This window comes from Cottoperca gobio, unplaced genomic scaffold (genome assembly GCF_900634415.1).
Source record: "Cottoperca gobio unplaced genomic scaffold, fCotGob3.1 fCotGob3_64arrow_ctg1, whole genome shotgun sequence".
NCBI lineage: Eukaryota > Metazoa > Chordata > Actinopteri > Perciformes > Bovichtidae > Cottoperca > Cottoperca gobio.
In genome coordinates, this window is record NW_021167060.1 from 528801 (window position 1) to 556114 (window position 27314).

The window sequence follows — 27314 nt, forward strand, 5'->3', positions numbered from 1 at the left end:
CTACAGGTGAACAGAGTCATACATGTTGTACACACTACAGGTGAACAGAGTCATACATGTTGTACACACTACAGGTGAACAGAGTCATACATGTTGTACACACTACAGGTGAACAGAGTCATACATGTTGTACACACTACAGGTGAACAGAGTCATACATGTTGTACACACTACAGGTGAACAGGGTCATACATGTTGTACACACTACAGGTGAACAGAGTCATACATGTTGTACACACTACAGGTGAACAGAGTCATACATGTTGTACACACTACAGGTGAACAGAGTCATACATGTTGTACACACTACAGGTGAACAGGGTCATACATGTTGTACACACTACAGGTGAACAGAGTCATACATGTTGTACACACTACAGGTGAACAGAGTCATACATGTTGTACACACTACAGGTGAACAGAGTCATACATGTTGTACACACTACAGGTGAACAGGGTCATACATGTTGTACACACTACAGGTGAACAGAGTCATACATGTTGTACACACTACAGGTGAACAGGGTCAAACATGTTGTACACACTACAGGTGAACAGAGTCATACATGTTGTACACACTACAGGTGAACAGAGTCATACATGTTGTACACACTACAGGTGAACAGAGTCATACATGTTGTACACACTACAGGTGAACAGAGTCATACATGTTGTACACACTACAGGTGAACAGGGTCAAACATGTAACTAACAGATATCATGAAGCTTCCCCACTTCATGACTCACATCAACACAGTTTATATTACAAGTGTTTAATATGTACATGAGGCATGATGTAATGTAGCTGTGGAGAGTTTAGCAGAAATCTCAAATCTAAATGTGTATTTTACATTTACACATTTTTATTTGATTGTATTTAATGTCTCACATTAAAGTCACATTAACATCCTGGGTAATTCTTCAGTGACGTCATTCTTGGCTAAAATGTGACGTGTACGGGCGCGTGGAGCCCGGAAGATATCCTGACGTGTGGGAGGGATTTTATTCTCCATATATTTGAGTTTATTCTATAAATAATATTCTATAAATAATAATATGGGACACATTTGTATCTGTTAGTTTAACGTGTGGAGATGATTCAGTGTGTGTCTGCATCACAGGGTACTCCCCCCCCCCCTTCCCTCACCCCTCCCCCTCTCCTCCTCACATCCTCCCGGTGCTCCTCCTGCCTCCTCCGGTTCCTCCGTGCAGCGCAGCGCGGCCATGGTGGACTCTCCCGGTGCGATGAAGAAGACCTTCTCGGTGCCGGAGATCAAACCGCTGGACCGGTACGACTTCAACCGGGCCAAGATCTGCGCGAGCGTCCGGTGGTTGCTGTCCAAGTCGTACGGCTCTGCAGGTAGACTCCAGTGTTTGTCCTCTCTGGGGTGGGGCGCTGAGCCCCCCCCCCTGTAACATGCAGGTTCGGCTCCAGTATTCAGAGAGGGCTCTGCAGCCTCTTCTTCTTCACGTGAGTGAGGATGGAGGCGCTGCAGGCTGAGCTCTCTGCGGGGAAACAAAGCTGAATATATATTCATATGTATTACATGTATTAGTGCAGGTGTGTGTGTGTGTGTGTGTGTGTGTGGGCCGCCGGTAAACGGGGTAGGACGCATCATATTTGTGTCAGTGTTACGCACGCACGTTGGGCTGCAGCGCGTGCGTGGCAAGGTGACACATTTTATCAGACAATGGAGGGAAATATCCACCCACACACACACACACACACACACACACACACACACACACACACACACACACACACACACACACACACACACACCTTCATAATGTTTAGGTTGGGTTGTGTTGATCAGCTGCTCTTTATTCTCACTAACCATCCGGATCATCTTTCATCTAAAACGTGTAAATAAATGTGTATAAATGAATTTAAATAAATAGAACAGATGAAATGTTCAGAGCAGAAACATCTCACTGTGATGACTGATGATGTGAAATGATCCACGATGTCGGAGCATCTTTCTCATTTTCACTTTATAACATAGAAGCGATGAGATGATCGACTATATATATGTATACATATATATATATACATATATATATATATATATATATGTATACATATATATATATACATATATATATATATAGGTATATATATATATATATATATATATATATATATGTATACATATATATATATACATATATATATATATATATATATATATATATATGTATATATATATATATATATATATATATATATATGTATATATATATATATATATATATATATATATATATATATATATATATATATATATATATATATATATAGATATATATATATATATATATTATATATCTATATATATATATATATATATATATATAATATATATATATATATATATATATATTATATATATATATATATATATATATATATATTTATATATATATATATCTATATATATAGATATATATGTATATATTCATATAGAACAGATGTTCCTGCTGCAGCAGCTTCACTGTTGTAACTTATTTAATTACTCTCTGTTCTGTTTCCTCTCTGGTTGAATAACATTATGTTAATGAGTTTGCTGGTTCCTGTCCAGTCTCATCCCCCCCCCCCCCCCCCCCCCCCATCTCCATAGAGACGGCCTGTCCGACCCGGCTGCAGAGTGTGAGAGGCTTTAAATGACCCCAAACAGTGTGTGTGCTCACACTTGTTTATGTGACAGACGGGGGACATGTCCCTGACTATATTCAGCTACAATGATTAGAAATTAAAACATAAAACACGGAAAAAAGCATTCACACTACACCACCTTATGGCACAATGACATGTAAAGAATAACACATGTGTCTATATTATACTATTCTCATTCATGTTTTACTTTATTATCGTAATATTCAAAGTTTTATCTTAAAATATTATGACTTTATTTTCATTACAACCTTATTATACAGGACATGTATGGGACATTTATAGGACATGTATGGGACATTTATAGGACATTTATGGGACATGTATGGGACATGTATGGGACATGTATGGGACATTTATGGGACATTTATGGGACATGTTCCTGTGTTTACGGTAAGCTTGTCATTTCCGGTTGTTAATGTTTCTGTGTTGCTGGTAGCATACTTCGGCAGCTCCAGCTTGACACAGTTAATGTTGTTATATTCTTGATCACATCGGCTAATTACCTGTCATCTATCTAAACCTATACTTGTACTTCCTAAGCACTTACAACTCTCTCCTTATCCTCCTTCTCTTAGCGACTCTCGCTAAATCCTCAATTCTTTACGCTCTTTTCGGCTCTGCTAACGTTAGCTGCTGCAGCTCGGCAGCTAGCGATGGCATCTCCCTCTTCTGCTCTCTCCTGCTCGGTGTGTTTCATGTTTAGCTATTGCTCTGCCTCCTTTAGTGATAATGGTACGTGTATTAAATGTAGTTTATACGCAGGGTTGGAGGCGAGTTTTAGAGGGATAAATGAGCGGCTCCGCACCATGGTTAGTCAGCGGTTAGCAAGTGTAGCTGTTAGCAAGCCCCCTATAGCCGGTGCGGGCCGACCAGTGGTATCTCCTGTTAGCTGTCCCCTGGCGGGGTCCGAGCAGCCGGGAGACTGGGTGACTGTCTGAAAGAAGTGTTATCAGAAGCCCACGGTTCACCACCAACTGTTTCTAACAGGTTCTCCCCACTCTGGTTATCGGTAGCTCAATTTTGAGATGCGTTCATTTTGAGACACCAGCGACGACAGTCACGTGCAGTCCGGGGGCCAGAGCGGGCGACATAGAAGCACATTTGAAACTGCTGGCTAAGGCTAAACGTAAATACAGTAAGATTGTTATTCACGTCGGCGGTAATGACACGCGATTGCGTCAATCGGAGTGTACTAAAGATAATGTGGAGTCGGTGTGTACATTTGCCAAAACAATGTCGGAATCCGTATTTTTCTCTGGTCGTCTGCCAAATCTTTTGAATGATGACATGTTTAGCCGCATGTCATCATTCCGTCGCTGGCTCTCACGGTGGTGTCCAGATAATGATGTGGGCTTCGTAGACAATTGGCGGACCTTCTGGGGAAGACCTGGTCTGATTAGGAGTGACGGCATCCATCCTACTTTGGCTGGAGCAGATCTCATATCCAATAATATTACACAGTCTATTAGTGGACCTAATCCATGACAACCCAGAGTTGAGACCAGGAGACAGAGTTGTAGTCTTACACACTTCTCTGTGCTTCTTTCCGGGCAGTCACCCACTCAAATCCCCATAGTGACTGTGTCTGCCCCACGACCACTGAAACTAATCAAGTCTATGGTTAACAGAAGAGGAGTTATACATGAAAACATCATTAAAATAAACACTGCTGCAAAAGTACAACTAAATCGAAAAATTAAATGTGGGCTCTTAAACATCAGATCTTTATCAACAAAAGCTGGATTGGTAAATGATTTAATATCAGATAATAAGATTGATTTATTTTGTCTCACTGAAACCTGAGACATGAAGAATATGTCTAAATGAATCCGCTCCACCTGGTCATATTAATACTCACATTCCTCGAGGTACTGGCCGAGGAGGTGGAGCTGCGGCCATATTTGACTCAAACCTCTTGATCAATCCTAAACCTAAACTAAACTATAACTCTTTTGAAAGCCTTGTTCTTACGCTCTCAAACCCAACATGGAAAACAATAAAGCCAGTTTTATTAGTTACTGTGTACCGCCCTCCTGGTCCGTATTCTGAAGTTCTATCTGAATTCTCAGAACTTTTATCAAGTTTAGTCCTTAAAACAGATAAAGTGATTATTGTAGGTGACTTTAATATTCATGTGGATGTTGATAGTGAGCCTTAATAATGCATTTATCTCAATATTAGATTCACTTGGGTTCAGTCAAAATGTACATGTTTAAACCAAACTCTGGACCTTGTTCTGGGATATGGTGTTGAAACTGAAAGTTTATCAGCGTGTCCACATAATCCTCTTTTATCAGACCATTTTAATAACTTCTGAAGTCCTGTTACTGGACTACAAGCCAGCAGGCAGAACATCCTACGCTCGATGTTTATCTGAAAGTGCTGTGACTGAATTTAAGGAAGTGATTCCATCATCACTTAATTCAATACCAGGACTCAATATCAATATAACGGAGGACTCCAATGCTAACTTTAGTCCCTCCCAAATTAATCATCTTGTTGATAGCGCTGCAGCCTCACTGCGAATAACACTCGACTCTGTCGCTCCTCTAAAGAAGAAGATCATAAAACAGAAAAAGAAAGCTCCGGCTTAATTTACAAATCCGCAAACTAAAACAAAAGTTGAGAAATCTTGAAAGTAAATGGCGTTCCACTAAGTTGGAAGAATCTCGTTTAGTCTGGTTAGATCATCTTAAAACGTATAAGAAGGCTCTCCGTAATGCAGAGCAGCTTATTACTCTTCCTTAACAGAAGAACATAAGAACAACCCCAGGCTTCTGTTCAGCACTGAGGCTGACAGAGTCACAGCTCTACAGAGCCTTCTGTTCCTATATCTCTCAGTAGTGACGACTTCATGAGCTTCTTTAACCATAAAATTATAATTATTAGAGACAAAATTAATCTCCTCCTGCCCTCAATCAGTAACGACTTAACTTCAACCTCCGGAACCTTAAAACATCTGTAACTCCTGAAATATATCTCGACTGTTTTACTCCAATCAACCTTAACCAACTAACTTCAACAATCTCATCGTCTAAGCATCAACCTGTCTTTTAGACCCGATTCCAACTAAACTGTTTAAAGAAGTTTTACCCTTAATTAACACCTCGTTATTAAATATGATCAACCTGTCTCTATTATCTGGCTACGTACCACAATCCTTTAAAGTAGCTGTAATAAAACCACTTCTTAAAAAGCCTGGTCGTGATCCAGAGGTTTTAGCCAACTATAGGCCGATATCTAACCTTCCCTTTCTCGCTAAGATCCTTGAGAAAGCAGTCGCAAAACAGTTGTGTGACTTTTTACATAATAATAGTTTATTTGAGGTTTTTCAATCTGGATTTAGAGTTCATCATAGCACAGAGACGGCACTGGTGAAAGTTACCAATGACCTTCTATTGGCATCAGACAAAGGACTTGTCTCTGTTCTTGTCTTGTTAGACCTCAGTGCTGCTTTCCACACTGTTGATCAGGACATTCTACTACAGAGACTGGAACATTGTGTTGGCATAAAAGGAACCGCACTAAGCTGGTTCAAGTCCTATTTATATTATATGGAACCACTCTATAAACTTTCATTGTTATGCAGATGATACCCAATTATATCTATCAATTAAACCAGATGAAACCAATCAATTGGCTAAACTTCAAGCCTTAAGGACATAAAAACTTGGATGTTCTGCAACCTTTTGATGTTAAACACAGACAAAACTGAAGTTATTATACTTGGCCCTAAACGCCTCTGAAACGCATTTTCTAATGACATAGAAGCTCTGGATGGCATTAACTTGGCCTCCAGCACCACTGTAAGGAATCTTGGCGTCATCTTTGATCAAGATCTGTCGTTTAACTCCCACATAAAACAAATCTCAAGGACTGCCTTCTTTCATCTACGTAACATTGCAAAAATAAGACACATCCTGTCTCAAAATGATGCAGAAAAACTAGTCCATGCATTTGTTACTTCAAGGCTGGATTACTGCAACTCATTGTTATCAGGTTGTCCCAAAAAGTCTCTTAAGACTCTTCAGTTGATCCAAAATGCAGCGGCACGTGTATTGACAAGAACAAGGAAACGGGATCATATTACTCCTGTATTAGCTGCTCTGCACTGGCTCCCGGTAAAATACAGAATAGAATTCAAAATCCTTCTCCTGACTTACAAATCAATTAATGGTCAGGCTCCAGCATATCTTAAAGATCTCATAGTACCTTATAAACCAACTAGAGCATTGCGCTCCCAGACTGCAGGGTTACTTGTGGTTCCTAGAGTCTCTAAGAGTACAATGGGAGCCAGAGCCTTCAGCTATCAAGCTCCTCTCCAGTGGAACCAGCTTCCAGTTTGTGTTCAGGAGGCAGACACCCTCTCCACATTTAAGAGCAGGCTAAAGACTTTCCTTTTTGATAAAGCTTATAGTTAGGGCTGGCTCAGGTTTGCCCTGGATCAGTCCCTAGTTACGCTGCTATAGGCTTAGACCGCCGGGGGACACCTCCCTGCTCTCTTCGTTCTCTTCCTCTCTCCTCCCCTCCCTCTCTTCTTCTCTATCTGTATGCATTTATGTAAATGTATGTTACTAACTCATCATCCCCGGAGTTTCTGTGTCTCATGTGGCAGGTTGCCACTCATAAAGTTTATGTCAGGATCAGGAATCGTGGCTGCGCCTGCTGCCCTGGTCCTGCTGGACACTGGGAAGCCTTTTTGACATTATCCTGGATTCATCCAAACGTTCTCTTTTCAACACATCATTTGTGTCAAATGTTGTATTTGTACTATGTTGTTTATCCTGTACACACGACATCTATTGCACGTCTGTCCGTCCTGGGAGAGGGATCCCTCCTCAGTCTCTCCCTGAGGTTTCTAACATTTAATTATGGGGTTTCTTTTAGGAAGTTTTTCCTTGTGCGATGCGAGGGTCTAAGGACAGAGGGTCTAAGGACAGAGGGTCTGAGGACAGAGGGTCTAAGGACAGAGGGTCTAAGGACAGAGGGTCTAAGGACAGAGGGTCTGAGGACAGAGGGTCTAAGGACAGAGGGTCTAAGGACAGAGGGTCTAAGGACAGAGGGTCTGAGGACAGAGGGTCTAAGGACAGAGGGTCTAAGGACAGAGGGTGTCGTATCCTGTACAGTCTGTAAAGCACACTGAGACAAATGTATAATTTGTGATATTGGGCTATACAAATAAATTTGATTTGATGTATGGGACATTTATGGGACATGAACACATACAGACAGATGAGAGAGAGGAAAGAGGAGAGAGAGAGGGAGAGAGAGAGAGTGGTGGGGTAATAGGGTACTATGAGCTGTTTAAGATAAGATGGAGCCGGACCATTAAGGGCTTTGTAGGTGAGGAGAAGGATTTTAGATTGTACTCTGGATCTCACAGGGAGGCAGTGCAGAGTCTACTTCTTGTCAGTACACGTGCCGCAGCATTTTGGATCAATTTAAGAGTCTTGAGTCTTGAGGTCTTGAGATCTTTGGGAGAACCTGATAATAAGGGATTGTAATAATCCAGCCTGGAAGTAACAAATGCATGAACTAGTTTTTCTGCATCGTTTTGAGATGGTGCAGGTGGTGCTGGAGGGGTTTGGGGCTGAGCACAGAGTGTCTGTGTTCCACATCAGAAATGTGCAGGGATTTCTCTTCTGCCTGGGAAGAAGGAGTTGTAGTTGCACTTCAGTAGGTTACAGAGAGAAGGAACCAGCCATCGTTACGACACAGATAAAGGAGTAGAAAATAATTGGCTTCCAGAAGATGAGCACTGACTGGAGATGGAGATGTGGACTTCAGGATTATCCTGCTCCCTGTTCATCCTGTTGGAATATGGGTCAGTCAGGGGAGAGTGGGTTTATGTGTCCACGGTGTGTGTGTGTCTATGAAATGACCACCACACATACACGCACACGCACACACACACACACACACACACACACACACACACACACACACACTTGGCTGTTCATGCAGATGATGACATTATCTTGTCCTGCAGGCTCCTCGCGCTCAGACGCTGTCACTTCCTGTCAGAGATGTGGACTCGCTGTTTTGATTATTTGCAACTTGACTTGACAGGAAATAAATAACCTGAGACTTGAGACGACTTGAATGATTATGTTTTACTTGAGACTCCACCTGACTGGAGTCACATGTCTGCACAGTGGGAACTCACTTGTAGGTGTGTCGTTTCCTCTTCGAGGTGCATTCGTTAGCAGCCGCCTGTGGGAACTTTAAGCTTTTCCAGGCGGCACAAAATGTGTGGACGGAGTAATTCTCTGCATTGGAGCAAAACAACGCAGGGAAGCGGACACATTCTGCCTCATCTCCTATCTTAAACCTCAGACAACGTCCTTTAATAGATGAAAGACTTCTTCCCTCTCTTAATAATTATCTCTGTGTGTAGATAATGGTTGAGTCGACTCTTTAACTTCCGCCACTGAAATATTCATTCTGAGCGCAGCTGGTTCTTCCCTTCCAGCAGCTGTGAGGCTGCACAGAGCTACATGCTAACTTCAGCATGCTAACTTCAGCATGCTAACTTCAGCATGCTAACTTCAGCATGCTAACTTCAGCATGCTAACTTCAGCATGCTAAACGCATCCGTGATGGTGATAAAATGTTTAAAAAATTACAAGATCCTGAGGCGTTCCCAGTGAGGAGATATAATCTCTCCACCGAGTCCTGGGTCTTCCCCGGGGTCTCCTCCCAGCTGTACCTGGAACACCTCCCTAGGGAGGCGCCCAGGTGGCTCCTTACTAGATGAACCACCTCAACTGGCTCCTTTCAACGTAAAGGAGCAGCGGCTCTACTCCGAGTCTCTCCTGATGGCTGAACTTCTCACCCTATCTCTAAGGGAGACGCCACCCGTCTGAGAAAACACATTTCAGCCGCTTGTACCTGTGATCTCGTTCTTTCGGGTCAATAAATACACGATCGTCACCGTGCCTCGAGCTAGCGTGGCTAAAACCCATGTCTCTCCTTTCCCCTCAGAAAATGTCCCCGTGGAGTTACGGGAGCCGTTTTACAAGGACCAGTACCAGCAGGAGCACCTGAAGCCGGCCGTCTCCAAGCTGCTTCTCTCCCCGGAGATCTACTGCCGAGCCCAGGCTCTGCTGGCTCAGGCGCAGGGGGTCTCCCTGCCGGCGTCGCAGGGGTCCCAGGCGGACAACTCCGCCCTGCTGCAGCTCCTTATTAAAAAAGGTTTCGCTCCGAAGGTCCAGGATGTAGACGTCACCGAGGAGGACCTCAGCGTCGTGCCCATCAAGACGGTGGGACTCCTTTATTTCAGCGGTTCATTTTGCCTTATTGGATTTCCGACGATTATGTTAAATCTATTTTTTAATAAATAATTATATTATTTATTTGTATCATTATTTATTATTTAATTGTTATTGTTTGTATAAATACTTCAGTGTGTTTAGTACCAGAATTAGCAATAAAATTAACTTCTAAAATAAATGATTTTATCTTAATCCCATACGATTATCGTACGTTATCGTAACGTATCTTCTCTTTAATTATCCAAAATGATCTTAGCTTATCTTAAATTATCTTTAATTATCTTAAATGATCATATATTATCGTATCGTGTCTTCTTTTAAATGAACGTATCTGTATCGTACCTACGATATATTTCCAGTCTCAAACGTAGATGTGGAATAAGTAGAAAGACCTAAATATTGCTGACACACCTACAGAGTCAGAACTGAAGATTAAATCATTGTGGGTTCAGGTGGTTGATTGCTCTCTTGTGATTTGGTGCAGAAGGCGCACCTCGCCCTGATCGACGCCCTGATGACGCTGGTGGCTAAAGAGATGGTGGGCCGGGTGAAGATGGCGGAGGAGGCGGAGCAGATGGGAGCCGGGGCTCCGTGGGAGAACGCTCTGCTGTTCTGGGTGAACAGGGTGAGACCACAACAACACTTTCCTCTTGATTTACTGTTTAATTAAGTTCACAGTTTGAGACCTTTTTAAAACGCGGTTCCTCATCATTTATACTCATAAACACAAGGAACATAAAGCAGTTGATGTCCTGAGAGGACAAATCAACTGCCATACAATGATATATTAATATTATTAAGAGTTAAATCTGTTAACCAACATAACTACCAAATATTTATACATTTTCACAAATTTAAGCCTTTAAATGGCAGTTTGTTTTTGGTTGTTTTTATGAAAAACCTTTATATTATTATAATTATTGTTATTATAATTATTGCTATTATTGTGAATATTTTAGTAAATAGTTTTATGGTCTGGTATATGACAACAATTAGCAACAACATTGATTTTGATGCATTTTTATTTTTTGTGCGGGAAACCGGGAGAATAACATTTATTTGTCCCATACTTTAACGAATCACAGTGCTTTTTTAAATGCAGCAGTTATTTTACCTGCTTTATTATTATCAAAGTTTCGTATGTGTGTCTCTTGGAGCCTTTTTTTATTTATTATTCGGCTCAATATTTTAGAGTTTAAATAAAGGTGTCTTTGGGTTTTGGACAGACAAGACACTTAAGGACGTCCCCTTTTAACTTCTTATAGCTGAACCAGAAGTTGAGAGAAACCACAGAAGAAGAAGAACCCACCAAGTCGCAGACGTGCACAGACCTGCAGACTGCTCAGGACTCGGTAAACACACACACACACACACACTCACACACACGTGCACACAGCCGTCTCTCATACTGTAGCTTTGTTGCTGAAGCTTCTAACATCGACCTTGCTCTGCTTCTCTGTTTTCTCCCCCCCCCGCCCGGGGTTTGTCTCTGTCATGCCTTGCTCTCTGGCAGTGTCAATCCAACCGTTGGTACTGGAAACTAGTCCCCGTAAGTGTCTCTTCTTCTGCTGTCTATCTTCCTGTCTGAGTCCGGACGTCTGCTGTGGCTGCTGGACATGCTACACATAACCGTTCTGAAAAAGGCCTTCAGGTTACGTTCATACTGCAGGCGGAAGTGGCCCGGATCAGGTTTTTATGATCAGGTCTGAACAGTCAAGAATTCTTACGACTTTTCTGTCACTTTCGATCAGATTAGAGATAGTCCCGCTCACACCACTCTCCATTGACGATGTCCTGCGTGAAGGTGCCTCGTTGTCACTTTCGTCTGACAGCAAAGAAAAGGAAAATAGCCTAAAAGCTGCTTTGCGGTGCGATGCACTACCAACAGGGTAACGAACACAGAACTAGATTTCTATAAGCTTTCAAACCGTAAAAACGAGCCTTTAAGAAGAGAAAGGTGAAGCGTCAGCAGGAAGAACAGCGATCCTGACACTCAGGAGGCATGCCTCGTGTGCAGCAAGCACTATTTTCACTATATTTCTGTAAGTTAAGTTAAAGCAGTTTGTGTTTCAGTGGAACATGGAGGAATCAGAAAGCTAAAGCAGCGTTATGTTAATGTAGCTAACATTAGCTTGTTTACATCCGTACGACAACTCTTATCGTTCTTTGGTTCAGACTGGGATCAAATCAAATCAAATGTATTTCTATAGCCCAATATCCCAAATTATACATTTGTCTCAGTGTTTACAGACTGTACAGGATACGACACTCTCTGTCTTTAGACCCTCTGTCTTTAGACTCTCTGTCCTCAGACCCTCTGTCCTTAGACTCTCTGTCCTCAGACCCTCTGTCCTTAGACCCTCTGTCCTTAGACTCTCTGTCCTCAGACCCTCTGTCCTTAGACCCTCTGTCCTTAGACCCTCTGTCTTTAGACCCTCTGTCCTCAGACCCTCTGTCTTTAGACCCTCTGTCCTTAGACCCTCTGTCCTTAGACTCTCTGTCCTCAGACCCTCTGTCCTTAGACCCTCTGTCCTTAGACTCTCTGTCCTCAGACCCTCTGTCCTTAGACCCTCTGTCCTTAGACCCTCTGTCTTTAGACCCTCTGTCCTCAGACCCTCTGTCCTCAGACCCTCTGTCCTCAGACTCTCTGTCCTTAGACCCTCTGTCCTTAGATTCTCTGTCCTCAGACCCTCTGTCCTTAGACCCTCTGTCCTCAGACCCTCTGTCCTTAGACCCTCTGTCCTTAGACCCTCTGTCCTTAGACTCTCTGTCTTTAGACCCTCTGTCCTTAGACTCTGTCTTTAGACCCTCTGTCCTTAGACTCTCTGTCTTTAGACCCTCTGTCCTTAGACCCTCTGTCCTTAGACCCTCTGTCCTTAGACTCTCTGTCCTTAGACCCTCTGTCCTTACACCCTCTGTCCTTACACCCTCTGTCCTTAGACTCTCTGTCTTTAGACCCTCTGTCCTTAGACTCTCTGTCCTTAGACCCTCTGTCCTTAGACTCTCTGTCTTTAGACACTCTGTCCTTAGACTCTCTGTCTTTAGACCCTCTGTCTTTAGACCCTCTGTCCTTAGACCCTCTGTCCTTAGACTCTCTGTCCTTAGACCCTCTGTCCTTAGACCCTCTGTCCTTACACCCTCTGTCCTTAGACCCTCTGTCCTTACACCCTCTGTCCTTAGACCCTCTGTCCTTACACCCTCTGTCCTTAGACCCTCTGTCCTTACACCCTCTGTCCTTACACCCTCTGTCCTTAGACCCTCTGTCCTTACACCCTCTGTCCTTAGACCCTCTGTCCTTACACCTTCTGTCCTTAGACCCTCTGTCCTTACACCCTCTGTCCTTAGACCCTCTGTCCTTGCACCCTCTGTCCTTAGACCCTCTGTCCTTTCACCCTCTGTCCTTAGACCCTCTGTCCTTACACCCTCTGTCCTTAGACCCTCTGTCCTTGGACCCTCTGTCCTTAGACCCTCTGCCCTTACACCCTCTGTCCTTGGACCCTCTGTCCCTGGACCCTCTGTCCTTGGACCCTCGCATCGTACAAGGAAAAACTTCCTAAAAGAAACCCCATAATTAAAGGGGGAAACAAAACAAACTAAATAAATCAGATCTGAGCAATAAAGTCTGTTAAGGCTCGCAGTGTGGACGTAACCTCAGCGTATGATGTAATTTAAATGTCTGCTGTCCTTTTTCCAATTGTTTGTTATTATTAACAGAAGATGTTTTGGACTCGAGGTGTTTATGACTTTGTTACATTCAGTTATCAGTTTCATCTCAAACTGCTCAGGTTATCCAGGCCGGAGGAGGAGGCGTTGGAGGGAGGTGAACTTACTCCCTCGCTAGTTCTTAAAGGTGCAATGTGTACCACCTGCTCCAAAGAAGTAGGGGGCAGTACCCTGTACTACTGGCTCCATACAACTAACCTTACAGTTATTAGTCATTTAAAAAGTCCTACTGCTACTAACTGCAGGGAATGTGATAAATGAAATAACTCTGCTAGCTTATAAACTTCACGTGTGGCGTCATAGTTTCCTGATCCTCTCACGGGGCTGTACGCTACATGTAACGTCACATTTTGTTAGTTTGTTTATTGGCTCGGGTCCGAGGCAGAGACGAGGGAACGACTGACGGAGGACTGCTTCGTTGGGAGCGTAGCAAGCAGCGGCTCCGGGGACACAGCTTCAGTTAGCGGCGCGGATTCTGGTGGAGCGCTGGCCTTACCTGGACCAGCATCAGCTAAAAGTTTGCAGCCTGGGGGTTTGCTCTCGCTGAACTCAAGCTAACCGCTAACGAAAGCTCCGTCCGTTTCCCGGAGCCGCAGCACGTTCTATGTGGTGGTGGTGCGGGGGGGTTATTGTTCATGCCCCTTGTGATCCAATAACAAACTATAAAACAGGAACATGTCTGTAATATCTCCAGTCAGCAGCTGTTCTTCTTCTCTCTGTACTGAGCAGACTGCAGTGACTCACTATCACCTCTAGAGGAACACGTGGTATTACAGCCTGGATGCAGCGCAGCTAGCTGTTAGCATGCTAACTTCAGGAGATAGCTCTGCACACGTGTTTAACATCAACACTGTGACCTCTTCATGGTCTGGCATATCATTGCACCTTTAAACCACCTGTGCGCCCCCTCTGTTTGTTTCCCTCCTCCCCCCCTCGTCTGTCCCCCCCTGAGCAGTATCATGTGACTTTGTGGTGGGGCGGCCCCCCTGGATGAGCGCCCCCCCTTCTCATGTATGCTTGTTTCCCTCTCTCTGCCATCCCCCATCCAGCATGCTATCGCTTTTTGTTTGAAGGAGTCGGGGAATAAGCCTCCAGTGGTAACGTATAACACCTCGCTCTTTTCTGACTGGCACACTGACCCCCTCCCCCGCCGCCGACCAATCACTGACAAACTAATCACTAGTCCAACCCAGAGGCTGGATGGATCTATTAAAAATAATTTATCCATATTTGTTTTGGTTTCACTGCTTTATTTACTGTGTTGATCAGACTGGATGTGACCTTTGTCCTCCGACAAGGCTGCAAATCATCAGCTGATGCAAACGCACCATCACGTTATCTCTTTCTGCACATGCACCGTCACGTTATCTCTTTCTGCACATGCACCGTCACGTTATCTCTTTCTGCACATGCACCGTCACGTTATCTCTTTCTGCACATGCTCCGTCACGTTATCTCTTTCTGCACATGCACTGTCATGTTATCTCTTTCTACACACGCACCGTCATGTTACCTCTTTCTGCACACACATGTCACGTTATCTCTTTCTGCACATGCACCGTCATTTTACCTGTTTCTGCACATGCACCGTCATTTTACCTGTTTCTGCACATGCACCGTCATTTTACCTGTTTCTGCACATGCACCTCATGTTACCTCTTTCTGCACACGCACCGTCGCGTTACCTCTTTCTGCACACGCACCGTCATGTTATCTCTTTCTGCACATGCACCGTCGCGTTATCTCTTTCTGCACACGCACCGTCACGTTATCTCTTTCTGCACACGCACCGTCACGTTATCTCTTTCTGCACACGCACCGTCACGTTATCTCTTTCTGCACACGCACCGTCACGTTACCTCTTTCTGCACACGCACCGTCACGTTATCTCTTTCTGCACACGCACCGTCACGTTATCTCTTTCTGCACACGCACCGTCACGTTACCTCTTTCTGCACACGCACCGTCACGTTATCTCTTTCTGCACATGCACCGTCACGTTATCTCTTTCTGCACACGCACTGTCATGTTATCTCTTTCTGCACATGCACCGTCATGTTATCTCTTTCTGCACATGCACCGTCACGTTATTTCTTTCTGCACATGCACCTCATGTTACCTCTTTCTGCACATGCACCGTCATGTTACCTCTTTCTGTACATGCACCATCACGTTATCTCTTTCTGCACATGCACCGTCACGTTATCTCCTTCTGCACACGCACCGTCATGTTATCTCTTTCTGCACATGCACCGTCACGTTATCTCCTTCTGCACACACACCGTCACGTTATCTCTTTCTGCACATGCACCGTCACGTTATCTCTTTCTGCACATGCACCGTCACGTTATCTCCTTCTGCACACGCACCGTCACGTTATCTCTTTCTGCACATGCACCGTCACGTTACCTCTTTCTGCACACGCATCGTCACGTTATCTCTTTCTGCACATGCACCGTCATGTAATCTCTTTCTGTACATGCACCGTCATGTAATCTCTTACTGCACATGTACAGACTGATTCAGTGCTTTTATCTTTAATAAGTTTCACTGTTATCTTATCTGATTTTGTATTTCTTACGTGATCAGATGCTGCATGGACACCGGAGGACAAACTATATGTTTCTGTTTCTTTTTTAACCTGTGTGTGCGTGCGTGTGTGTGTGTGTGTGTGTGCGTGTGTGTGTGTGTGTGTGTTTGCGTGTGCGTGTGTGAGGCATCACTGGTCTTGCGCTTTGTTTTTTGTATCTCTTCTTCTGTGGTTTGGCTGCTTCACAGTTTGAGTCGATGCTTTTATTTATTAGAACTCTTCTTCATGTCATTTTCACTTTTCCTTTCTGCCTCCTGCTCCTCCCTCTCGTCCCCTCACTTGTCCGTTTGCTGTTTCTGTTCCTCGCACCACTCTCCCTCTTTATACCCTCCTCTCTCTCCTCCTCCCTCTCTTTTCTCCCCCAGATCCGCTACAGGAAGGACAAAGTGCAGTCCAAACTGACCCCCACCTTCCCGCTGGTCTCTGCTGTCAAAGATCTGTCTAACGGCTGCGCTATAGCTGCTGCGCTGCACTACTACTGCCCCAGCCTGCTGCCTCTCGAGGGTACGCAGCTCCATCACGAGAGAGCACTATCATTAATAATCATCTGATTAAAGGAATAATTCACCCCAAAAATGATCATTTGTACATCACGTGTTACTTACAAAAAAGGAAATGTCAGAATTTTTTTGGGACTTTTGTGTCTTTAATGATAATATAGTTTAAGATTAGAAGGCGAGGAGGGGGGGCATGCAGCAGAGGGCCTCGGGGTGGAGTCGCTGCGGGACGACTCAGCCTCTATTAATAGATCACCCGCTCCGAAGTCTTAAAGAAAACTTTATTTCCTCTCCTGCCTCCACGGTGAATGAAGAATCAACAAACGTAGAGAAGTAAACGTCTGAGTATGAGAACTGTCATCAACTCTCTAACGGGTTTATGTTTGTGCAGAAGACTTTAGATACACTTTGTAAACAGATGTTTTCAGAGAGTTTTGCTTCCATTTACTTCTTCAAGACTTTGTGGGGAAGTTTCCCTTCATGATATTTTGGAATATACATTTCATGTTCCATATTTGATACAATTCAGTGAACTTCAGTTGTCCAAAGCATCGTTTATAAATCATACAAAATGATACATACATATTAATGTTTCTCTGCTCCTCCCAGATGTGTGTTTGAAGGACACCATGTCCGTGTCTGACAGTCTGTACAACCTGCAGCTGATCAGAGAGTTCTGTGAGAGCAGTTTGCAGAGTTGCTGCCCGCTGGCTGTGGAGGATCTGCTCTACGCGCCTCCGGATCTGCATGTAAGCATCATACACGCTGGTTACACAGTTCAGGAGCGAGAGAGTTTGGAAAGAAGGCCTGCACACAAGTGTTTCAGAGTGTGGTTGTATGAGGGACTTCTCCATAGTGTCAACCAGGTTAACTGTGTGCTACATTTATAATATGTTCACTTTTCTAACGGGGACTGAAGCCGTATGTTCTCTCTTCACGGCCACCAGACTCCATAGACAAAAACAGTCGTTTAACCTCTCAGAACACAGCGGTCTAACGCTGCATCGATTAGTTAGTTAGTTTGTCTTGTTGTGTGACTTTGGTGTTTTAAAGGGTTAGTTCAGATTCACCAAAGTCACACAATGACATGAACAAACTAAGTGATGGATACAGCGGGACACCAGCAGCCCCGTGTTCTGTGTGTCTGGTGGTTCCCCGTCAGAAGCATTGACTGTATAACCAGTAGTGTAAAGCAGAGAAGATGTTCTGAATATAGAATACGCTTAAACTGATAGACAGTGTTTAGGTCCACAGCTTCCTGCTTCCTGTCTGTTTCTACAAACTGCCTCTAGTGTAGGTGATGCACTGACTGTGGAGAACATACAAACTGTCCATTCACCTAACATGCTCTTCTCCTCAGCTGAACATCATGAGCTTCATCGCTGAGCTGCTCGAGTGGTTTGAGGTCAAGAAGCCTGAGTTTGTTCAGCCCTTGCAGCCCATTGACCTCACAGGTGACTTCAGTGACAATGACAACATTTCTGTACCGATAAATATCACGCTGACCATCACATGTCTCTACGTCTCTGTGTCTTCCAGACGTCTCAGGGTTACTCGACTGTACGAGTCCTGTGAGCGGGAACAGCAACAGGTACAAGGAACACACACAGGGGGATACGGCGTGAACGTACACGTGACGTAGGACCTCCTGCCTCGTTTCCACACATTTGTTTTATGTGTCTGTAATTGTACATTTGGCAGAGTACACCTCCAAGTGTTCAAAGCAAAGAAATGCATCTCTTTACAGATGGAATATGACGCCAATAGGACCAATAATGCAAAATATACAAATAAATGAAGTATAATAATCTCCCACTTTTATTAACGATAACATTACTCAAATTCTTAACGTGTAAAACCAGCTGAACTAGGTTGTTCTTCTTTGATAGAATTACACAATGTGACTATTAACATAACCAATAAACTGAATTGAATGAAAAGCTTTTCTGAATTTGCTAATATGCTTAGTGGCGTACGGTTCTGTCGTCTGTCCGAACTCTGCTGATCATGAGCAAAAATCCAAGAAGGAGTTCTCAGAGGTTTCTGTAGAAATGAATGAACTTTCACACGTTCACAGATTAAAGTGTTGAATCAGAGACGCAACACATGCACACTGTTGATAAGAGTTGTGAATGATCATCGCTTCATGTATTTTCCTGTTTCAGTGGTTCTCCTTCCTTCATCTTCAAACAACCCTTCGTGCCCATCTGCTCCCCGGTGTCACCAGGTGAGAAACACAGAGTTCCACACAGAATGTTTTTATTCAACCCAGAAGAAGAGTTCAGATCTTAAGTACCATTCTGCAGAACGGCCCATATCAGAATAATGCCGTCTGTATTATATGATTATATTCTAATTATTGATGCATTAATGTGTTCATCACTTTAATGTTCAGCTGGTGGAGTTTATATTAATGACTTTATATACTGCTGGGTAGATTGTACATTTGACAATAGATCAATAAAGTTAATCTGAACCTATAATTATACTCGATTAGTTAGTTATATTAGTTATTTGTTGATTATATCTTGTATTATTTTATATATTTATTTATACATAATATGACTAAAGATGTCAGATAAATGTCGTGGAGTAAAAAGTTCAATATTTGCCTCTGGGATGTACTGGAGTAGAAGTATAAAGTAGAATTAAATGGAAATACTCAAGTAAAGTACCTCAAATATTAGTACTTAAGTGCAGTACTTGAGTAAATATACTAAGTTACTGTCCAACATTGATTTAACATAAATAATAATGAATAGACTTTTTGACTTAAGTCTTTTTTTCTTTCCAGAAAACAAAAGTTGGACAAAGAAACAAATCAGGTAGTTACGCCTCAAAGCTTCATGCAATTTTTATAGTAAATGTTGTGTTGCATTCATATTTTATCTTAATTTTTTTACTTACTTTGGCTTCCATGGTCTCTGCTTTACCATTCATGTTGGCACGACCCGTTCATTTGTCCATCCTTCCATCGTCATCCGCCTCTCTGCAGTCGTCCTCTGTCTGCAGTGACTTTCAGCATCCCATTTGGGCTGGACAGTGATGTTGACATTGTCATGGGAAACCCAATAGATTCTGTCTTTCGCTCTGTCAGCACTGACAGCCTCACCGCCGGCATCCCTGCAATGACTTCCGTGGTGAAAGGGATGACGTGTGTCCCGTACAGCCCTTCGGAGGACCTCAGCCACCTGGTCAGCGCTTCGGCCCCATCGCAGTGCTCGTCCTGGGGCCCATACGCACACACAACGCCAATGGGAGAGCTGCCGACCATCGAGGAGGCGCTACAGGTGGTTCATACCCCCAGGAAGGGAAAGATAGTAGAGAAAGCTGAAAGAGGAGTGTTGGGAGTAAGGCCAGAGCCTAGGTTACGGCCCGAAGGAGCCCCTGCTGGTTTCTTCCTACACTGCCCTGAGGAGGATAATTCCCAGCTTAGTAGCTCCGCTCCCTGTCGCTCTGGAGTCCTCCACCGGCCTGTTGGTGGAGAAGGAGGTGACACTGAAAGACAAGGAAGGGGAGAGAGGAGGGAGAGAGCAGGACGCAGCTCCGATATGTCACGTGATGACGACTCTGTTCTACGAGATGGCAGTGTTGACTCCTCTGAAGCATCGGATGATACCCCTAGAAACGCCCCGGGGAATATTCGACCCAGCAACGTTCGCCAGGGAAACAACAGCACCAGCAACAGTCCACGAATGACAAGCTTTGCAGAGCGACGGGACAGCAGAAGAAGACATCCCGCTGCTTCCGGGGAGGATTCAGCCTCTGCTCCGACCCCAACAACCCCAGGGACTCCACTTACACCCTCCACCCCAGCAGGAGCACCTGGCCGCCAGGACAGCCCCAGCCCCAGAGGCCCTGAACCAGGCTCTGAGGCCTGGGAGCTGGGGGCTCGCCTGGAGGAAAAACGCAAAAGCATTGAAGCCCAAAAAAGACGCATTGAAGCTATCTTTGCCAAGCACAGACAGAGGCTTGGAAAAACTGCTTTCCTTCAACTGAAAAGAGAGCAAGGAGAGGGAGGAGGGGAGGCTAATCTCACCCTGGAGGAGAGCCTCACATGCATGGAGGCGCAACTGAAACAGGAGGAGGAGAGGGAAGAGAAAGAAAAGAAGGAGGAAGAGAAAGAGAAAGATGGAGAGAAGCCATCTGTTTCCAATCCTCCTCGGCTAGAAAAGCAGGTCACTTTCTCTATTGAAAGTAAGAAAGGGGCAGAGAAAGTAGGTGAAGCTGTCTTTGTGGAGTGCAATGAAGTGGTGCAGAAACTGAGTGAAGCTCTGCAGTCACTACAAAAGGACATGCAGAAACTTACAGAACAGCAACAGCAGCTCATGAGCAACCAAAAACCCACAAATACACCCAAAACCACTCCAAAATCAACACCTAGAAGTATCGCCAAAACACCTCCTCACACCCCAACAAAGACACCACCAAGAACCCCGACAAAGTCTTCTTTGAGGAGTACCAGTAAAGCTTGGGTGATTCCTGGTCCCAGTGCCCCCGCTGCCAACTCCCCGTCACAGCGCTCTCACCTACTTTCCTCTTCCACCTCCCCAAAGACTATCATCTCCTCCTCCTGCCCAGCTCCTCGCACTAAGATCCACTCCTCCTCTACTCCACGCAGCCCCAAGCATCACCCCCGCGGCCAACATCAGCCTCAACCACGGCCTTCAGAACTCAAGTTTCCCACACTCAACCGCGCCTTGGCACCGACCTATAATGTGGACAGCCTCCCCCATCTGCGGCGTGTGTCCCCCAGCAAGTGTCAGGATCAGACTTCTTCTTCCTTCCGCATCGGTGGGCCTCGGACTCCTGAGGCGTCTCCTCAGGCTACCCAGCAGCCACAGCAGGACGATAACACCTCGGACACAGCCTCCAGCGAGGCACCAACGCAGTTCAGCCTGGAGCTGGAGGACATGGAGGCCGTAGGAGGGCTGCTGGTCGTACCACAGCCCAGAGAAGATCGGCATACGTCTGCTGGCAGAGGCAGCTCCGGCGCTCCTTCTGAGTGCTCATTTGAGAGCGAGACTTTGTCCCTTTCTGCTGCGTTCAGTGCAGTAGGTGCAGGGAAGCGCTGCAGCCTGATTGAAATCTCGCTGTCATCTCTTGGAGGGGCAGAAGGGGGCAGTGATGTACCAACTGATGAAGGGCAGGAGTATTCCTCTGATTCTATGAGCGACCACACAGAGTCTGCTGTGGATCCTGCGAGAGGACTCGCTGCAGAACCCCTAGAACCCATAGAGCAGGTGGATCTGGCCACAGGAGCCGACAACCTGCCAGAACAACAAACTGAATCTGAAGGAGAACAGACAGGAAAGACTGAAACTTTGGAAGCAAGTGGAGAGCAGAATGAGACCGGGGCAAGAGGAGGAATTGGATTATTCTTTCAGGTGAGGAAACAAAATGGAAGTGAAAGCTTTGCATACATAATAATTCTGTCATGATAGTTGGGTATATGATTGTGTGTTGTGGTTGTAGGGGGAGGTACATAGTGAGGAGGAGATGGCCCAGCGTAGAGCCATGCTGTTGGAAAAACAGCAGAAGAGAACAGAGGAGCTGAAGAAGAGGAGACAGTGGAATGAGCAAGAAAGGGAAAACAGGTAACAAACACATTAATGAATGCCTACCAACCTCTTTGCATCACTTTAGATGTTGTCAACTAATACGTCCAAAGCTGAGATGAAATGATGTGAAAGTAACACAACTTTAACACAACGTTTCAGACCAAGAGTGGCATCTCCCTGCAATACACCTCCTGCAGGCATGACCTCACCTTCCCCCACACCTCCTGCTACACCAGTCCGGCGGGGAAATTTCACACGATTGGAGTACCAAAGGCGGCATCAACTCAGGATCATGGAGGACTTCGACAAAGTGCTTTGGCAGAAATTAACCAATCCGGGTCGATCTTCGGCTAAGAAAACCCGCTCCCGTCCTCGCAGCATGACCAGGGAGGAAACCCGGCTGTCTCTGAGTCCAGCCAAGGGAACAGCTGGTAAAGTCAATAGTGAGAAGTGAGAAATGTTGTTGAGTATTTGCAGTTGTTTTAATGTCTTAATATTTATGTTTCTCCAGGCGCTAAGTTGATCAAAGTCTACTCTAACCCGTCTCTCAACCTGACAGCCACGGATGAGCCAGGAAACAGAACCCCCACCAAGAAAGCCCACAGGTACCCTGCTGCATCTCCACTCTCACTTATACCTTTTTCAGCCACAATGGTAACATGGCTTGAGTGTAGGAAGTGCTTGTTGGTCAGTGAGCTCGTTTCGTCCAGAGAGAAATATCTCCTGAACTGTTGGATGGATTGCCAGGAAATTTGGTCCAACCAAGGACTTTGCTGATTCCCAGACTTTTCACTTGCAAAACCAACATGTCAACATTTCCACTTGTGCAGCACCTAAGTTCATGGCAGGGTGAATAAAGGCCAAATTGCTAATGCTAAAATGCTAAATGTTATCATGTAATAATACCATTCTAAATGTTCGTATGATGGTTGTTATAGATTTAAACATTGCTAAACAATGTTAAGCGTAAGCTCGTTACCAGTAACTGTACGTGTTTTCCAACTTAATCATTTATATTCTTTTTGAGTCGGGTATTTAAAGCCATCCAGTTTTTCATGATTACTGTCTTTGTGACTTTCAAAACCAGAGAAAGATATTTCTATTTTTTGTAGATACTGAATTTATGCTTATCTCAGTCATACTTACTATATGATCAAAAATACAGCGAATGAAGTGAGACGACTGCAGGAGACTCAAACGCTGCTACTTCCTGTTGATCATGTGACTGTGAGGTGAAGTGTAGAGTTAGAGTCAGCCAGACTTACGTGACGTATCTTCAAAGTGTAGGACACCTTTCACACATATGTATGAAAGGTGTCCTGTAAAGGCAGCGATTCTGCAGAACGTCCACAGTAATGGGATAACATTAGCGTCACACCATGCTAGATGTTAAACTCAGTTCTACTAGTTCTAATACTTGTATACATAATTCACATGTGAAGTGACGGCCTGCTGGCTCATTGTTTTTTCTCCGACAGCCGTCCTGGTTCACCTTCAGTATGTGTAGCACCAAGTAAACTGGTAAATCAGAACGGAGAAAACTGGGAGACTGGCTCCAGTGGAACCTCGCCTGCCCCAGAATACACAGGTACAGTACTGTGTCTCCGTTCTTGAGTACTTATATGCGTTGCTTACAGTTGTACCTGTGGGTTCAGCCTGAACAAGTGAACCTGTGTTTGTATTTGCAGGTCCAAAACTCTTCAAAGAGCCAAGCTTCAAGTCCAACAAGTTTATCATCCACAACGCGCTCTCCCGCTGCTGCCTGGCCGGGAAGGTCAACGAGACACAAAAGAACAAGATCGTCGAGGTAGAAGATTCATCTTTGCGATGAGCCACTTTCATACCTCTTCAGTGAAATGCACGTTAAATGTGTTTATCGCTACTTGTGGTGGTGGAAGAATGATCAGAGCTTTTACAAAAACACTAAAAATATAGAGAAACATGCTTTAAAGGTTTAATATGTAACAGTACAATAATATGTAGTAGCGGTCCTCTGGCCAATGCTTAACGTTTACAGGAGCAGATGAAAAATAAAAAGCGGAAATAATGTTTTGCTCTTTTCTTGTTCTTACTCCCGACTCAGGAGATGGACAAGAGTCCCGCCAACCACTTCCTGATCCTCTTCCGTGACTCCAGCTGCCAGTTCAGGGGCGTCTACACCATGAACACCGACTCCCAGGAACTCGTACGATTGACTGGCGTGGGCCCGCGGACAATCGGTTCCACCCAGGTGGAGTCCATCTACAAATACAGCTCAGACAGGAAGCAGTTCAGTGCAATCCCCTCCAAAACCATGGGCATGAGCGTGGACGCCTTCACCATCCCCAGTCACCTGTGGCACGGAGGAGGCGCCGCAGCAGGAGCAGGAAGCAGGAGAGCGAGCATCACCAAGAAGGCGGTCGTTTCCAAGTGAGGAGCATCACACAGGCTCACTGTAGTCAGATACCTTCATGTGCACACAATCGAGCCTTTAGTGTGAGCACCCTCTCTTGGATTTACTAGTAATTTGTACTCCGTCTTTATGTGCATGGAAATGTTAACAGCACAACTTTCTTTCTTAAACAGGGACACTCATATCCAGAGTGCACAGAGGAATGTTTTGTAATAATAAAAGTAATTGCACAAGCAATTAGTTGTTTATGACACCGACTTCAATGCGACACACTTACTGTCTGTTGCCCCTCTGCTTGTAGAACATCAGTTTTATACATTAAACAATAGAGAAAATGCCTTCGAGTGACTGACAGGACTTTTATTTTGTAGGACTCCACCAACAGCTGTCAGTCGGCTGATGAAGCACATTATGTTCTGCAGAATGAAAGATAGCCATAACCGTCTGACGCAGAGAGCAGAAGCGTCACAAATGTAAAATGTGTTTGTGGTTTTCAGAAACGCTTATTTACTGTATGTGGTATGAGCTTCTTGCAAAAACAGTGACAACTTGTGGTTTGATGGAACTATGCTGGATATACGTCTGAGCATCACATGCTAATGAAACACTGAACTAATAGCATATTGAGGATGAAGTGTTATTATGCTAAGCGTACCTTCAGGAGTACCTGCCGTGTTGCTCAGGGAGGATCTCACGACACGTTTTAGGTTCAGAAGTTTGTATGAGGTTCTTCTCTATAGTCAGTCTATGCTATATTTAGAATATTTTACACTGGGAACTGAAGCCGATCTCTACATGTGCTCTTTACAAGCCACCAGACTCCATTGACAAAAACAGTCATTTTAGTTTGCAGCAAATCTGTTAGTCAGTTTGTGTTGTATGACTTTTAAAGAAGGATCTTAAATGATTTGGGTCACAATAACACAAACTAACTAACTGATGGAGGCAGCGGTCGACCAGCATCTCACGTGTACTGCAAAGTTAAATCACTCACTGTTTTTGTCAATGGAGTGTGGTGGCTGTGAAGAGAGCACAGGTAACGGCTTCAGGTCAGTCTGACAGCAGCAGAAAATATTCTATAGAGAATACACTTAAACTGATATAGATTGTTTTAAGTGTCTAAAATCCGTCCACAGCAGAACTTTGTTTATCTTCCTGCTTCCTGTCTACTTCACAACCTCTCTTCAAAACATACAAACTGTCCCTTTAAGTTCAGCCAACGGATCCCTTATGGAATCTTAAACAGCTCTTTACGTGCGTCTGACACCACATTGTGTTTGTGCTTCAGCAGCGCAGGTCAGGACGGACTAATGAAGGTACGGCACTGATACTTAGAGATTTACCTCCAAACAAACTACGTGAACAAGATTCCATAAGTGGAATGTTTGATTAGGAATAGACAGATAGATAACACACTCGGTAAACACAATGAAATGTGTGTATTTCAGACCAGCATTCATGTATGAAACAATAAACTGGATTAAACTCTTTGATCATGTTTCTGCCTCTTATTGTTCATCTCAGACTAACAGCGACATCTTAATTATAACGTTTAAAAGAAGTCGGATATCATGTTTGTTCTTTTAAATGTTCTATAGCTACATAAATACTATGAACATTTATAGACATTTGTATAGTGTACTAATTTTTACATATTTGTATGACTTTTTATGGCATAATATTACTCCTGATCCAGGAGAAACTTCCCATCTCTCCCCACTCCCATGACCAGCACCACCTTCAGACAGGGAGGGAAACAGCACCACCTTCAGACAGGGAGGGGAACAGCACCACCTTCAGACAGGGAGGGAAACAGCACCACCTTCAGACAGGGAGGGGAACAGCACCACCTTCAGACAGGGAGGGGAACAGCACCACCTTCAGACAGGGAGGGGAACAGCACCACCTTCAGACAGGGAGGGGAACAGCACCCCCCTCAGGCAGGGAGGGGAACAGCACCACCTTCAGACAGGGAGGGGAACAGCACCACCTTCAGACAGGGAGGGGAACAGCACCACCTTCAGACAGGGAGGGGAACAGCACCACCTTCAGACAGGGAGGGGAACAGCACCACCTTCAGACAGGGAGGGGAACAGCACCCCCCTCAGGCAGGGAGGGGAACAGCACCACCTTCAGACAGGGAGGGGAACAGCACCCCCCTCAGGCAGGGAGGGGAACAGCACCACCTTCAGGCAGGGAGGGGAACAGCACCACCTTCAGACAGGGAGGGGAACAGCACCACCTTCAGACAGGGAGGGGAACAGCACCACCTTCAGACAGGGAGGGGAACAGCACCCCCCTCAGGCAGGGAGGGGAACAGCACCCCCCTCAGGCAGGGAGGGGAACAGCACCACCTTCAGACAGGGAGGGGAACAGCACCACCTTCAGACAGCACCACCTTCAGACAGGGAGGGGAACAGCACCACCTTCAGACAGGGAGGGGAACAGCACCTCCCTCAGGCAGAGGGGAACAGCACCCCCCTCAGGCAGGGAGGAGAACAGCACCACCTTCAGGCAGGGAGGGGAACAGCACCCCCCTCAGGCAGGGAGGGGAACAGCACCCCCTTCAGGCAGGGAGGGGAACAGCACCACCTTCAGGC

The 27314-nt window shown here is 44.8% G+C and overlaps 1 protein-coding gene across 3 annotated transcripts; it reads left to right on the top strand.

Annotated features, from left to right (window-relative positions):
* The first annotated feature begins 1180 nt into the window (after nucleotides 1–1180).
* Nucleotides 1181–26204, top strand: LOC115006190 (calmodulin-regulated spectrin-associated protein 3-like). Of its 3 annotated transcripts, none has more exons than XM_029428293.1 (19): nucleotides 1181–1360; nucleotides 9662–9939; nucleotides 10436–10576; nucleotides 11217–11303; nucleotides 11465–11500; nucleotides 14724–14771; nucleotides 16630–16768; nucleotides 17371–17510; nucleotides 18122–18215; nucleotides 18301–18352; nucleotides 18927–18988; nucleotides 19556–19586; nucleotides 19757–22148; nucleotides 22237–22358; nucleotides 22482–22753; nucleotides 22834–22927; nucleotides 23801–23910; nucleotides 24011–24129; nucleotides 24406–26204. In XM_029428293.1, exons 1-19 carry the CDS (start codon nucleotides 1225–1227, stop codon nucleotides 24733–24735), a joined length of 4683 nt encoding a protein of 1560 aa, XP_029284153.1. In that variant the 5' UTR covers nucleotides 1181–1224; the 3' UTR covers nucleotides 24736–26204. The 3 variants fall into 3 exon arrangements, with proteins under 3 accessions (XP_029284153.1, XP_029284155.1, XP_029284154.1); XM_029428295.1 differs by having other exon boundaries at nucleotides 19859–22148; XM_029428294.1 differs by lacking the exons at nucleotides 11465–11500; nucleotides 14724–14771.
* Nucleotides 26205–27314: the final 1110 nt, after the last annotated feature.

Bases quoted from the DNA above. Each gene is read 5' to 3' on its own strand.
- LOC115006190 (XM_029428293.1), top strand. From the start codon at position 1,225: ATGGTGGACTCTCCCGGTGCGATGAAGAAGACCTTCTCGGTGCCGGAG. The intron at 19,587-19,756 runs GTAGTTACGCCT...GCCTCTCTGCAG, and splicing joins TGGACAAAGAAACAAATCAG to TCGTCCTCTGTCTGCAGTGA. The intron at 22,149-22,236 runs GTGAGGAAACAA...TTGTGGTTGTAG, and splicing joins GAATTGGATTATTCTTTCAG to GGGGAGGTACATAGTGAGGA.